Source organism: Cucumis sativus, chromosome 5 (genome assembly GCF_000004075.3).
Source record: "Cucumis sativus cultivar 9930 chromosome 5, Cucumber_9930_V3, whole genome shotgun sequence".
NCBI classification, from domain to species: domain Eukaryota; kingdom Viridiplantae; phylum Streptophyta; class Magnoliopsida; order Cucurbitales; family Cucurbitaceae; genus Cucumis; species Cucumis sativus.
The window spans coordinates 6,949,430-6,962,400 of NC_026659.2; the positions used below are offsets into that span (position 1 = coordinate 6,949,430).

Below are 12,971 nucleotides of genomic sequence, written 5' to 3' on the forward strand. Positions count from 1 at the left end.
TGGAAGTAACTTGTATTTCATAGAAACTTCAATATTCGTGATGTGGGTGTTGAAAGTAACTTGTATCTTCGTAGGAACTTCAATATTTGAAGATGTGTTTAGGAGTTGGAGAGTATGATACTTGAGAGAATTCTCTCTCTGAACCTTTGTGAAGTAAAAAATTTATGTCCTCACAAATGAAGAGAACTCGTCTATTTATAGAGTTTTTTTTATGGGCTTTATGGACTTAGGCCCTAGTTGGTCAATAAATAATTGGACCAAAATAATTAATTGGTTGTCATAATGAAAATATGTATGGTGTCATAAGAATTGACCAACTTCTTAAGTTTTAATTTGAGACACACGTGTCAACTTCTAATTAGTTTCAAATTCAATTATTTATATTTTTTTTTGTCATTAATTTAGTAAATGATGTGGCAAATTTGTAATTGGTCCAAAATTTCTTACTCAACTTGACAGTTTCAGCAAACCACTGCCAACCTTTCGAGACAAAATGAAAGGTCTTTCAACACTGCTAAAACGGGAAAATCCATTGGATTGGGGAGGTAGCTAGGTTTTTAATATGGTTAATTATTGGTGACTTCTGAAATGTTTTTAGCTGCTTGTTTGATGCACTTTTCTGCTTGATACTTGTTGATCTAAAATTGTTCTCGGGGTTGTAATAGGAATAGGGGAGCAGCTATATTCTTCATTTCTGATCAACTCCTTCTTCCTTGAGGTAATAGCATTGGAAACTTGTGTTTTTCTCTTTTGCTCTTATGTTTTATTTTTTCTTCTTCACTTGGTTAGACATGGTTATCTTTCTTTTATTATAAGCACTATTAGAAGCTGACTTGCTTATTTACAAATACATATGCACATCACATTCTTCTACTTGTATCCAACTTTTAAAGAAATTGTCTTGTTTCTTTATACATGTAGGTCTATGCTACTGGTTTCTTGCCTTCAGTGGGAAAGACACTCAATTTTCTGCTTCTTTCTTGGATGTATGCTACTATTGTTTTGAGTATGTAGTTCTTTTCCTTATAAGTTTTGACGTCTATTGACCATTCACTTGACGAATTATTCTATTTACCTTTTTCTTGAACTTGTAGATGCAAGTGAAACCTTTCACAAGTGAGTCTCCTTTAACTGAACTTTCTTTTTTGGTTTTGATAAGATTATATGACTTGATCAATTTATTTAGTTTTAATTGATATTCACCTATAACTTAAGAGATGATTAAGAAAGAATGGACGATATGAACTTGCTCTCCAACCAAAGGTTGCACACTCATTTTTGAATTAGAGGCCTCTATTTATATGCGAGGAGTGATCTTGACAAGACATCCTATGCTTCATTAATGCCTATGAAAAGTTGCATCGACGCCATGCAAATGTCCTTTTGTCCTTTTTTTGACATTCGTGCCGACCAAATTTGTCTGTTAGTGCATCAGATCGCCTAGCGTGATTGCGTGTTGTTGCGCTGGTTGGACGTGTTTCCTCGCATAGCATTCTATCGCCTAGCTCTACTTCTTTTTGTATAATTATCTAGAGATAAAAACACAATAAAATAGAGATGAAGAAGTTCTTTTGCAAGGCATGATACTAAGTTAATCAAATTACTTACTTATTATTTTTTTCTTTTATTCTAATGCAATAAGACTTCAATATTTTAGGTAAAAGGCTACAATAACTTGTATTTCTACAAGTTATCATTTATGTGCATATAATAATTAGCTCATTTTGCAAAATAAACATACATTAGTCACAATCATTCCTTTGTGCATAAACTCTCAAGTAATGTTTGAACACAAATCGATTCTTCATGAGCTCTCTCAATTCTAGCCATATCTTCTCGGAACCCTCATATGGTTTCCTCCTCTTAAAAATACACCTTATCTCACCATGCTTGAGAATACTTCTTAAAATGTGTTATAGAGATAGTTACCTTCTTCTCTTCAAAGAGATCATTACTACGAAAGATACGTTCTGTCTCAAGTTCCCATTGAAAAAATCTTCAGAATTGTATGGACCATGAAATTTTAGAAATTTAACTTTAATGTTTCCAAAACCTCAATCTCCATGGTGGTTTTCTCTTCTACCCTACGGTTTCCTATTGTAAAAACTGCCACTTCCTCTTGGGCCATGTCACTCCCCTCTCCTAGGCCCATCTATAATAGGGTCAGAGTCGAACTCATTTTGTTTTAAGTCTTCTTCCTCCTTAGAATCCTCTACAACTCGTCTCCTTGCTTCAGATCTTTCCTTAGCTTGAAACCTTTGTTCTAATATGTCTAACCTTCCACTGATTAAAGTCTCCTAACGTTGCATGACTTCATGATTGAGTTCTTCTTGTAACTGTCTTTGTAGAGCATCTTCATTGTTTGCCATTGTTGCAAAACAAAAACAAGTGAAAGAAAAAGGGGATCTCACAAATCACCACCTCTCATGTTTTCCTCGACAGGTGATGTTCACTCGTGTTTACACTCAATTTTTAACATTCCTTCACAAATACGAACTTTTCACTAGGGTGATAGCCAATATTTTGCAACCAAGTTTATAAGAGCAAGCCAACAACAAACCCAGAAAGAATGACTATAAAATGTCAAACTCAAGCAAAGAATCAGTTGAATGCTACCAAAACGAAAACTAAAAATAAAAAACCTAATGTTTGAGATTCAACAACTAGACAAGAAACAACACGAAAATATGATATCTAGAATTAAGAATCTAATAATCAAAATTGAAGGATCATGCTAAATGAACAGAGAAAGACAAACTAATAGACAAAAAAAAAAAAAACTAAGAACTAAGAATAAAAATTTACAATATTAATTTTACCCAAATTCAATCCAATTCATCAAATAAATGCACTTTAATAACTATTAATTTTCTTATGAAATTTTTGCAACTTAAAACGAGTGAAAATTGAGTTGAAAGTTGGGTTGGGTTATAAAGAATTTAAAAAATATATATTTTGGATTATAGGATTCAGTAACATGATCAACCTAACCCGATCCTGTATTATTGTTATTATTATTATATATTGAATAGATTTGAATGCAAACTTAAACTTTGAATATAATGCTTTTGAATGAATTTGAATGTAGATTTGAATTTTACATGAATTAATGTTTCATGTATTTGAGGATAAACACTTTATTGCTTGTTTGATTATAAATATTTACAAAATGGATGTAACTATTTAGGTGATTTATGTATATATGACATTTTGTTGAGCAAAAATTCAACTCTGAGTGGAAAAAGAAAAAAAAATGAAAAAATAGTCTAAATTAGGAAGATAGAAAAAGCAAACGAATGACCTAAGAAGAAAATTATGAGTTGAGTTGGTTGACTCTTTCAGAGTGAATCGACCTATTTAAGTTTTTGTCAATCCAAACATCTCAGTTTGATCCATAACTTAGCTCCAATTTGGTCCAACCCAACCTATATGGATTGTGGGTATGAAAATAATAAGTTGTAAAATGAATAGTATTTCAAAATTTAAACAAAGTATAAGAAATGAGATACTTGGTAAAAAATAAAAAATGAGAAAGAAAACAATTTAAAGAAAAGAAAGAAAGAAAGAAAGAAAGAAAGAAAGAAAAAAGGAAATGGAATCGGAATTGAAGATAATTTTAATTTGTGCCCTCCATTTGAGCGAATTTGTTTTGGCGATGGTGCAGTATTTTCAAAATCCATCCCGCTCTCTGCCCTTCACTTCAATTCAAATCGCCACGAACTTTCTTTTCCTCTTTTTTTAATTTGTAAATTTCAAATTTTGTAGATCTGCAGCTTAACACCAACAACAAAAAACCCTAACCCACAAACCATTTCAATCGGATTCTCACCTCTAACCCCTCTTCCTTTTTCAGATAAACTTGCAGATTTCGCGCCAATCCTTTCAAGTTCGCTCCTTTTTCTCCGATTCTTTCAATAAACCCATGTCTTTCTTTTGATTTTTCAACACCATTGTCTTGGATTTCTACTGCCTTTTTTACCTTATGGATGATCGGCGCGATTCCACAATCGTTTCAGACTTGTTTTTCTCCACACCCAGATCGAAAACCAAGGTTTGTTCTTTGTTAATTAACTAGTTCTATAGTGTTGAAGAGTTTTTTTTTTTTTGGTTCGGTCTTTCGTTTACACTTGTTTGAATTAGTTTCCCCTGTTTTAGACTTTAGGTGAGAAGAGGAGTAGTAGTAGTAATTTTGAAGAACAGTGTGGGTCTGATCTTAAGAGGATAAAGTTGCCAGATTCTGGATCCATGTGTGGTTCTCAAGGTAGGAACTTTGAATTTTGAATCTTGATTTTGGGGGTTTGTTTTCTTTAAATCTTCAAATTCTGTGAACGAAATATTCGCTTCTGTACATTGATGGTTTAGTGATTTGCTTGGACTGGACTGGCTATGGTGCTGTCCTAATATCTTTCTACTTCGTTTTTTAGTGCCTTTTTCTTGCTGGGAGTTCACGTTCAATGGCTTTTATAGCCTTTTGAATTGTTCTCTTATGTTTCACATCAAGATTGTATCTCTTATTCTCAAATTGGTGTGGCAGCAATAAATATCTGTCAGGAGAGTTGTTTGAAAACTGTTGAAGTTAGTGAGGAATGTCAGACGGTTGAAGAAGAGAGGTTACAAGCAATTGAATTGTCTAAGAAATTGGATGTTTTTGCCACTCTAGCTGAAAAGGCTGGGGACACTAATGCGTCATCGGGGGTGCTGGATCTTAATACTGAAATTTGTGTTGCTAGAAGTTCAGGTTCTGATAACATGGATTTGGTTAACATTTCTAAAAAACAACACAGGCTCAGGAATGATAATGGCAGTCATGTAGCTGCAAGAGGCATTGATTTAGATCTCAACATTGAAGATGTTTCTACTTCTGTAAACTTGGAAACTGCTCACCCTCCCAAGAACTACAATGAGTTGAAGTCACAGAAATCCTCTGAATGTGCTAGCTCTACAGGTCCATTGGGAGAGAAAGATCCACTGAGTATATGGAAGGAGATGAAGCAAAATGGATTTCTCTCGGCTTCTCACGGATTTATCTCGGCTTCCCATGGAGGCATACCGGCACCAAAGCAACGTGGGAGGAAAAGTAAAAACGACGCCTTTAAGAAAAAAATGGAGATTGCAAAAAGAGAGAAGAAGTTGGAGCTTGCAAAGAAAGAGCAGATTGATCGGTTCACAAAGATTGCTGCTCCAAGTGGTTTGCTTACTGAACTCAATCCTGGGATCATAAACCATGTAAGAAATCGGAAACAGGTTCATTCGATTATAGAGGCCATTGTAAGGTCTGAAAAGCAGGAAAACGAGCGCATAGCTAATAAGCTAGAAAAAAGACATGCTGCTAAAGCAGGAGCCAAAAGGGATCTTGAGAACACTCACGATCCAGACATAAATGTATATGGCTCTTCTCAAGGATATGGCTCTTCAAATAACATTTCTGCTGTCAGGCAAAAAAGAGGATGCTCCTTGACAAGATCATTGATAACGGAGGCTGAAGTTGTGGATCGTGGGCAAATCATGTTAGATCGAGCCACTGGTAAGAATTATGCTTCACAATTGAATACTACAAACGACAAAGAGACTCTTGCACTTGAGCTGTCATCATCACATGCTGTATCTGAGAATGCTTGTCCAGTGTCTAACGATGAAGAAGAAAATTTGACTTGTATTTCATCTCTTTCTCTTAAAGGTTAGCACCTTGAGTATATCTGATTAGTCTCCAACTGTTTCAAACATATCCTATGTCTCTATGTCATAACACGTGTATGATTGTTATTCAGCGGCTACTGTTGCATCTCAGTGGTTGGATTTAATACATCAGGACATCAAAGGGCGTCTTTCAGGTAACTTTCTTACTCTTTTGTATTCTGCTTTTGGCTGTGTGAAACTAACATGACGTATGCCTTCATGCAGCTCTGCGACGGAGTAAAAAAAGAGTTCGAGCAGTTATTTCAACAGAGTTGCCATTTCTAATATCTAAAGAATTTCCATCTAATGAAGAAAACGATCCATTTGTTTCGAAGAGTTCTCAGGAAGAAAGTTCGGTTGTTTCCTTGGCTGATATCCATCAAGCAAGATGGACAAAGCTGTTTGATCAGATGGATAAAGCTCTTGCTGAAGAAGAGAAACAATTAGTAAGTATTGTACTTGACATTGTACTGTTCGACTGTACAGTTGTTTTCACTTGCATAAAAATTCATGTTTCTGCTTGGAGATTTCAGACAATTTTTCCTTGGACAATTAATCCAATCAATAGGCCGATTATGCTATTTACAATCAATTCTACCTTTGAACTTCAGGAAAGTTGGTTGAACCAAGTAAAAGAAATGCAGATCCACTGTGATCAAGGGCTGTCTCATGCTCAGTCAAATGCAGCTTTCGGCTCACAGCAACTGGGAGAAAATGACTTGAGGTTAGTCTCTCTAAACTTAATTTCTAGCCACATGCCTCTTTAATTCTTATGCTATAAAATCATCTATCATCATTATGTGTACCAGTTTTCATTTGCAAATCTTTCTCATCTCTTTGTTCGACCTTAATTTCAGTTTAGTTGCTATGCTTATCAAAGGATTTTATGAGGATACCACCTGACTAGAAACGCTCAAGAACACAAGAAAATAGAACACGCTGATATAGTAATATTGCAAAATTAAGGGAAGTTAAGATATACCACTAGCCTTTTGAGAGGACCATCTTTTCCAATATCCCACAATGAAAATACCTACCAAAATGATATACATCTTGCTGCCCTCAATTCACTTCCTCTATTTATAACTAAAAACCCTAACAAACTCCTTAACTTAGTACTAATATGCCATTCCTTATAAACATACTAATAATCCTAATATATCGTAACAAGTGGTCAGCTTCGTTAGGATTTGTATCATTTAAACATTTACTGGACATCTCTATCACTAGTGAGAAATAGCACAAAGTCACCCCTTACCCAACCGAGCAATTGGTGAGTTCTCTCAGGACTCCCATGACCAAGGACCAAGGTCTGAGTATGGGATTTGGTATAGATCTCCTTTCCTTTGTTAGGTTCTCACTCACTCCATCCTCAAGGAGAAGACAGGCAGCTCGATTTCTCAGGGAGAGGAATATAGCAGCATTCTGCCAATAGACTTGTTGGAGCCTCTTGAAAAGTGCTTATATCCGCTCTCCTCCCTTCCTCTAGTGCTAATTGTTGATTTTATGGAATTAATCTATATTTCATTAATTACTTAATAGAGATACAAGCCTATATATAACCATAGAGAAATACACTTAAGGAAATAATATCAAATAATATCTCCAGAATAATATCTCCTAAGAATAATATCTCCTAAGAATAATATCTCCTAAGAATAATCTAATTATATTAATACTAATATCCCATTCTTGGTTCTCAAAGATATGTCTCTAACCCAAGTCTTATAAATCCCATTGCCATCCAATCAAAACAATGTTTTTAATTCACGTGTTTGTTACATCCACAAATAATGTAATACATTGCGTTTTCATTACTCCTTAGACATGTTAATTAAAGCATAAGGACAATAGTTACTAAATTGAAATCATTGATTCCTTGTAACACACACACCAAGCCTGTTTGAGATGGTTATAAAAAGATCATAAGTTTATGTAAATGTTTTTTTGTTTTTGTAGAACAAGAAAAATGAATAGCACAGAGAGAGCATTAGCTGTGGGGGCTGCTGCAGCTTCCATATATTCAACTTGCAACTTTCTCTTCTCAGAGAATGTATCCTGTTTCTGATTTTTTTTTTTTTTTTCTTTTTGGCTAATTTCTAGCTTTTGTAAGCCTTAAATGTGCAAAATGCTGCTGTGGTATAGTGAATAGGTTTTTTGTCCTCTTTAATCCTTCAAAGGCTGTTCTGAGAAGGAAAAAGAAAAATAGTGTACTTTTTGAGTTTGCAACATAAAAATCAAGAGGCATTAGTTTCACAGCCTTCAGAGACTATTGGCGTTCTTGTTTCTCTTTTTAATCCTTTTTTCCCCCACTGCACCTTTGCTAACTTATTGGATGGTATATTATTGAGGAATGCTTCCTTTTTTTACATATGAATTTATGTATGACTCGTTTACTCATTTTGAACACAATACCATAAGGGCTTGTTTGGCAGAGATTTTAGGTGGGAAATTGTCAGAAATGGCATGGATAAGAGTACCATTTTTAGAAAATTGTAGAGATGCAGATTTCACTAAAATATTAAAATCTAAACTAATTCTTCCAAACTTAAACCAATTTTTTTATACAATTTCTCAAATCGTTTATCTTAATTTATTTGTTTCATAATTATATAAAATTTAGCAAGATTACACTACAAAATTCCACAAATTTGGAAATACTGTATAATATTTGAAAAGGATTATGTTGATCTCGGTTCATCTTGTATAAATTTGTATCCAGAAAAACCAAAATTAGTACAATTTTGCTTGAGATGAATTTGATAGACTTCCCGTTAAGCACGTTTATAAGAGGAAGGGTAGAAAGGGGTTTTCACCTCAGGTCAGTGTCTTAGGTCTTATGTGGCAGAGGGAGAATGTTGGTATTTATGAGGATTGTTTGTGGTAGGGTTGGTTATCTTGATTGATGTGTTTTGTGAATGAATAGTAGTTCATTGTGGAGAGAACGACCCTCTTATTTGGTTGGGTACTAACTATAATTTTGTGCTTGAATATTATCAATATATATCTTTCCATATTTCTTGTTTCTGTTCTGAAGTGATTCTTCTTTGTAGGAGTTTGTAAATCCTTGTAGTGGTATTTAAGTTGTTCGAAAATCTGGGGTGGTGGAGCAAGATGATATAAAAACAATTTGAAGAAAGACGGAATGCGACTAAGACTAATACAGAAGATACCCATTTTGGAGAAGATCGTGGAGCAAATGCATGTGATACTAGTTGAGATGTATGAAGATTAGAGATAGCAAGGATTGTCAAAAGTCACAGAAACGAGCATCAAGATGAGGAAAATGAAAACAGATAAGGAATCAAAGATGAGGTAAGGAACTAAGAAGGAGGGTTCCTCCCAACTTAGAGAGACAAGGGTAGAACAAGATCGAATCAAGTTTAAGAAGCTAAAAGTGGTTGTGTCTAACGGAGAAGACTCAGATGGTTGGTTCTAAAGCGCATAACATTATTTCCAATTGCAACTGTTGAACGAGCAAGAAAAGCTGAAGATTGCCATTGTGAGCTTGGAGGGAAGGGGATTGAGTTGGTTTCGTTGGACTGAGACTCGACGAAAGTTTAAGTCATGGACCCAGTGTGCTTAATGTTTACCTGTAAAATAAGAAGAGAACGTATCAGAATATTTGTAGCATTTTAAGAAGTTGTCGGCACCACTGTCAGACATGGCAAAAGACGTGTTGCTAAACACCTTCACCAATGGGCTTGAACCAATAATACAAACGTAAATCTTTTTTATGTAGGCCATGAGCTTGGAAGATACAATGGAAGTGGCTTGTTTGACGAAGGACAAAATACAAATAGGTCGCACAACGTAAAGCTCATATGGAAAAGAGGGGAAACCGACTCACAAACCAGCAATAAAAAATTCTGATAACGTGACCACTTGCATGGTAACTTTAGTCGAAAAATTTCCCTCAAGTTAGGCACCCAGACTAACACCGACACTGCAAATTGATGAGACATGTTTTCGTAGGTGGACAAATTTTGAACTATAAGCTCGAAGGGACCTGGGCCTCTGCTAATGGTGCGACTAGCTGTTCAGCAAAGGGCATTGCTACAAGAATATGAAGTTACGTCTGTACGTGGTTACAAACGACCTAGAAGATACCAAAATAGAAGATGTTGAAACTATAACGACCAAACTTTTCAAACTAAGCTGAGATCATTATATTTAAAAAATAAATAACAACTTTGACATTTTCTTGAAAAGAGGAAAAACTAATTCTTTAATATTAAATAAGTGCAAAAATAATCGTTTGAAAATTCTAGTTTGACAAAAAACAGTAAAAATACTATGAAAACATGTTCCTAGTTCGAGCTCTAACTAATTTTTTTTAAAAAAAATAATAAATAATCATTAAGCTCAAAGTCAAGCTAATAGTCAGAGCACTGAATACATATAACGAAAAGCAGCAGAAACAAAAAGGGTCCTCATAGAGTATATCACAAGTCCTTCATGTTGCTCGCCAACTTTCCATTTCCTTTACTTTTGTCTAAAATATTAAACATAAAAAGAGTGAGCTTGAATATACTCAACAAAGGATCCACTACTAGTCGTGTTGTGTGATCTGTTAACTTCTCATTAGGGGTACCATAAAATCTCGTGAGCCTAAAGGAACACACATGATCTAGTGATCTTGTAGGGAGCACTCATCAGTCTAGTGATCTCGAAAGAGCATACAACTGTTTGGGTAGTGAAGTGATCCCGTCGGACCACACATGAAACATGGCATGATAGATTGGTGGTCCCATCGAACGCACACAGTCATAACTATGAAAGATGGTGATCCTGAGGAATACTATACATGTAGGTACACATCTTAATAATCAAAGTTAACAGATACCATAATCCAATAACATGTAACAATCATCATAACATGACTTGAAACATTAATCATAACAATCCATAATCATGTAATCCATCAAACATGCATAATCATCACGTAATATTCAGCGAACAGCTACAACACATTATGCATTTTTAGCCACCTTTATTTCATAATCAGTAAATACATGTAGGCTCTTAAATTCATATTCAAAAGTCTAGAAGTAGAATATCTTACTTGAGATTAGCTAAAAATTATTCCTTTGCTAACTGTCGAATTTTTTCAATCAAACAAATCCTAAACAATATGGAAAAATTTCATAACCTTAATCAATAAAATTACTAATGACTAGCATCCAAAAAGTTTTCCAATTTAACTTACTCAAAACTGAAGTTGAAACCAATTAAATTTTTGATGGAAAAGTTCCAAAATTAGTCCTTCCAAAATTACCAATAAAACCTTGGAGGAAAATAATCCAACTTAATCCAAAATTAATGTATTTTAGAACCAATAATTAATTTTTGATAGATAAAACCAAAACTCAACCAAACTCACCAAAAGTGGCTGAAAAAATTTAGAAAAATCGGCTTGACTTAGCTTGGAAGGAGGCTTGCATGTGGCTGGGAGAAAGAGGTTGACTTGATGTTGACTCTCGTGAGGAACTGGCATGCGCCTCAGTTGGGTTGGACGCATAATGAAGGAAAACTAGTATGCATACGAGTCTTTAGCCTGATGAAATGCGTGAAGAATCAACATGTGCCTCGTTGCTTAGGCTGCTAAGCTCAATATGCTCCTTAAAATGTATTAGCTAGCTTCTCACCACCATGTGGTCATTTTACCCCATGGTTGCCTTGGCTCATTATGTACACATAATTAGCTAGGTCATTTATAGGAATATGACTAATGATTTACTCTCAATCAAGCATACAATAAAATCACATAAAACATACTTTGAAACATATATTTCACCTTCATAAAACATGATTTTCAAAACATAAATATAAACGTGAAGCACATAAATCACATAGCATCAAAAACGTTAGAAGGAAGCTTAAAGTTAATCTTAATTTTAGAAAAATTACTCTTTGTACTAAGTTTTCCTTCTTTCTCTAAATGCCCAATTCAAAAGTCTTTTCTTTTTTCTTGCTTGAAGCTTTCTATGTAGCATAGCTCCTAATCCTTTCTCTTAGTAAAATCTCAGCTTATCCTTCTCTTTCGTTTAAAACTCCTACTTATACTAATCTTCATTTGAATTAATCATTCTTAAACTTTTATAAACTTGTCGGCTCCTACTTACTTTAATTCTAAGTCTTTGCATATTTAAACATCTGGATTCCAACTCCACCGAACATATAATTCATAGTGATCCTAGCCAGAATACACTCGAGATTAACTCAAGATCACCAATTAAATACTTTTCTATCCCAGTCTCGACCAACATAACCCCGAGTTTATCCCTAGATCCTTCCACTTTTCCCTTTTACCTTCAATCTCGATCTGACTTGTGCCTGAGATTGCTCGAGAACTGTCTACAATTCTCTCTTTTCTTCAAATCTCAGTCCAACAAGCATCGAGATTGTCCAAAGACGATACTTTTGTCCTAAATCTTTTCCAAGATTCCACATGACTGCCTGGGATCCTTAATAATTTCCTTTTTGCTTCCAATCTCAACCGAGTACTACACTGAGATGGCCCAAGGTCCATCCTTAAAACCCTTTTGTTTTTTAATCTTGATCTGCCATAGCCTGAAAATGCACCAAGATTTGCTTTCTGCTTTCTTTCTTGTTCGAGATTACCTTGGAATTTCTTTTTCTTTAAGCTCGGGTCCTTAACGGCAACTAGGGTTTTTTTTTTCATTTTCCTTTTTTCTATTAATGAAAAACCAACCTCTTCTCTTTCCTAACAAATCCAATCACATAAATACCTCTCTCAATAAATATTTATCTTTTCTTAAATAATTTAATGTTATATTTCACCAATAATTAATTTCTAACAAATATAATTTAGAAAAATTATCAAAAATAAAACATTTGACAAAATATTTACACTTTATAGATAAATCAAGTATAATAAATTTTAAATTTTAGTGGTTTTGTTCTATGGAGTGTAAGTAGTTTGCCAGTTTTTTTTCTGTTTTGAAAAAAACACTTATCTTTTCCATTTTCAATATTAATTATATATATAATTATATTTATAAATATATATAATTAACCATAATTTTACCAAAAACTTAAATCCTCTAATTAATAAAATATTCATCCAAACAAATATTTAATTAATTTTCATTTCAACAAAACCAAATAATTAACGAAAAATTAAGATAATTAAATTCAAAATTACTTTAATTTTTTGGGGCATTACATAAACGAAAAAGGGGGTGATGCATGTGAGCCTAGTAGTCAAAATTGTCTCTGAATTTGGTGGTGGGACTAATTAATTTTCATTTCAACAAAACCAAATAATCACG

The 12,971-nt window shown here is 34.1% G+C and overlaps 1 protein-coding gene across 2 annotated transcripts; it reads left to right on the forward strand.

Annotated features, from left to right (window-relative positions):
• The first annotated feature begins 3,555 nt into the window (after positions 1-3,555).
• Positions 3,556-9,417, forward strand: LOC101218481. 2 transcript variants are annotated; one of them, XM_031886074.1, is made up of 7 exons: positions 3,556-4,051; positions 4,156-4,261; positions 4,535-5,677; positions 5,769-5,831; positions 5,902-6,122; positions 6,288-6,400; positions 8,730-9,417. In XM_031886074.1, the coding sequence occupies exons 1-7, from the start codon at positions 3,983-3,985 to the stop codon at positions 8,737-8,739; spliced, it is 1,725 nt and encodes a 574-aa protein (XP_031741934.1). In that variant the 5' UTR covers positions 3,556-3,982; the 3' UTR covers positions 8,740-9,417. The 2 variants fall into 2 exon arrangements, with proteins under 2 accessions (XP_031741934.1, XP_004146473.1); XM_004146425.3 differs by lacking the exon at positions 8,730-9,417 and adding an exon at positions 7,636-8,047.
• The last annotated feature ends 3,554 nt before the right edge of the window (positions 9,418-12,971 follow it).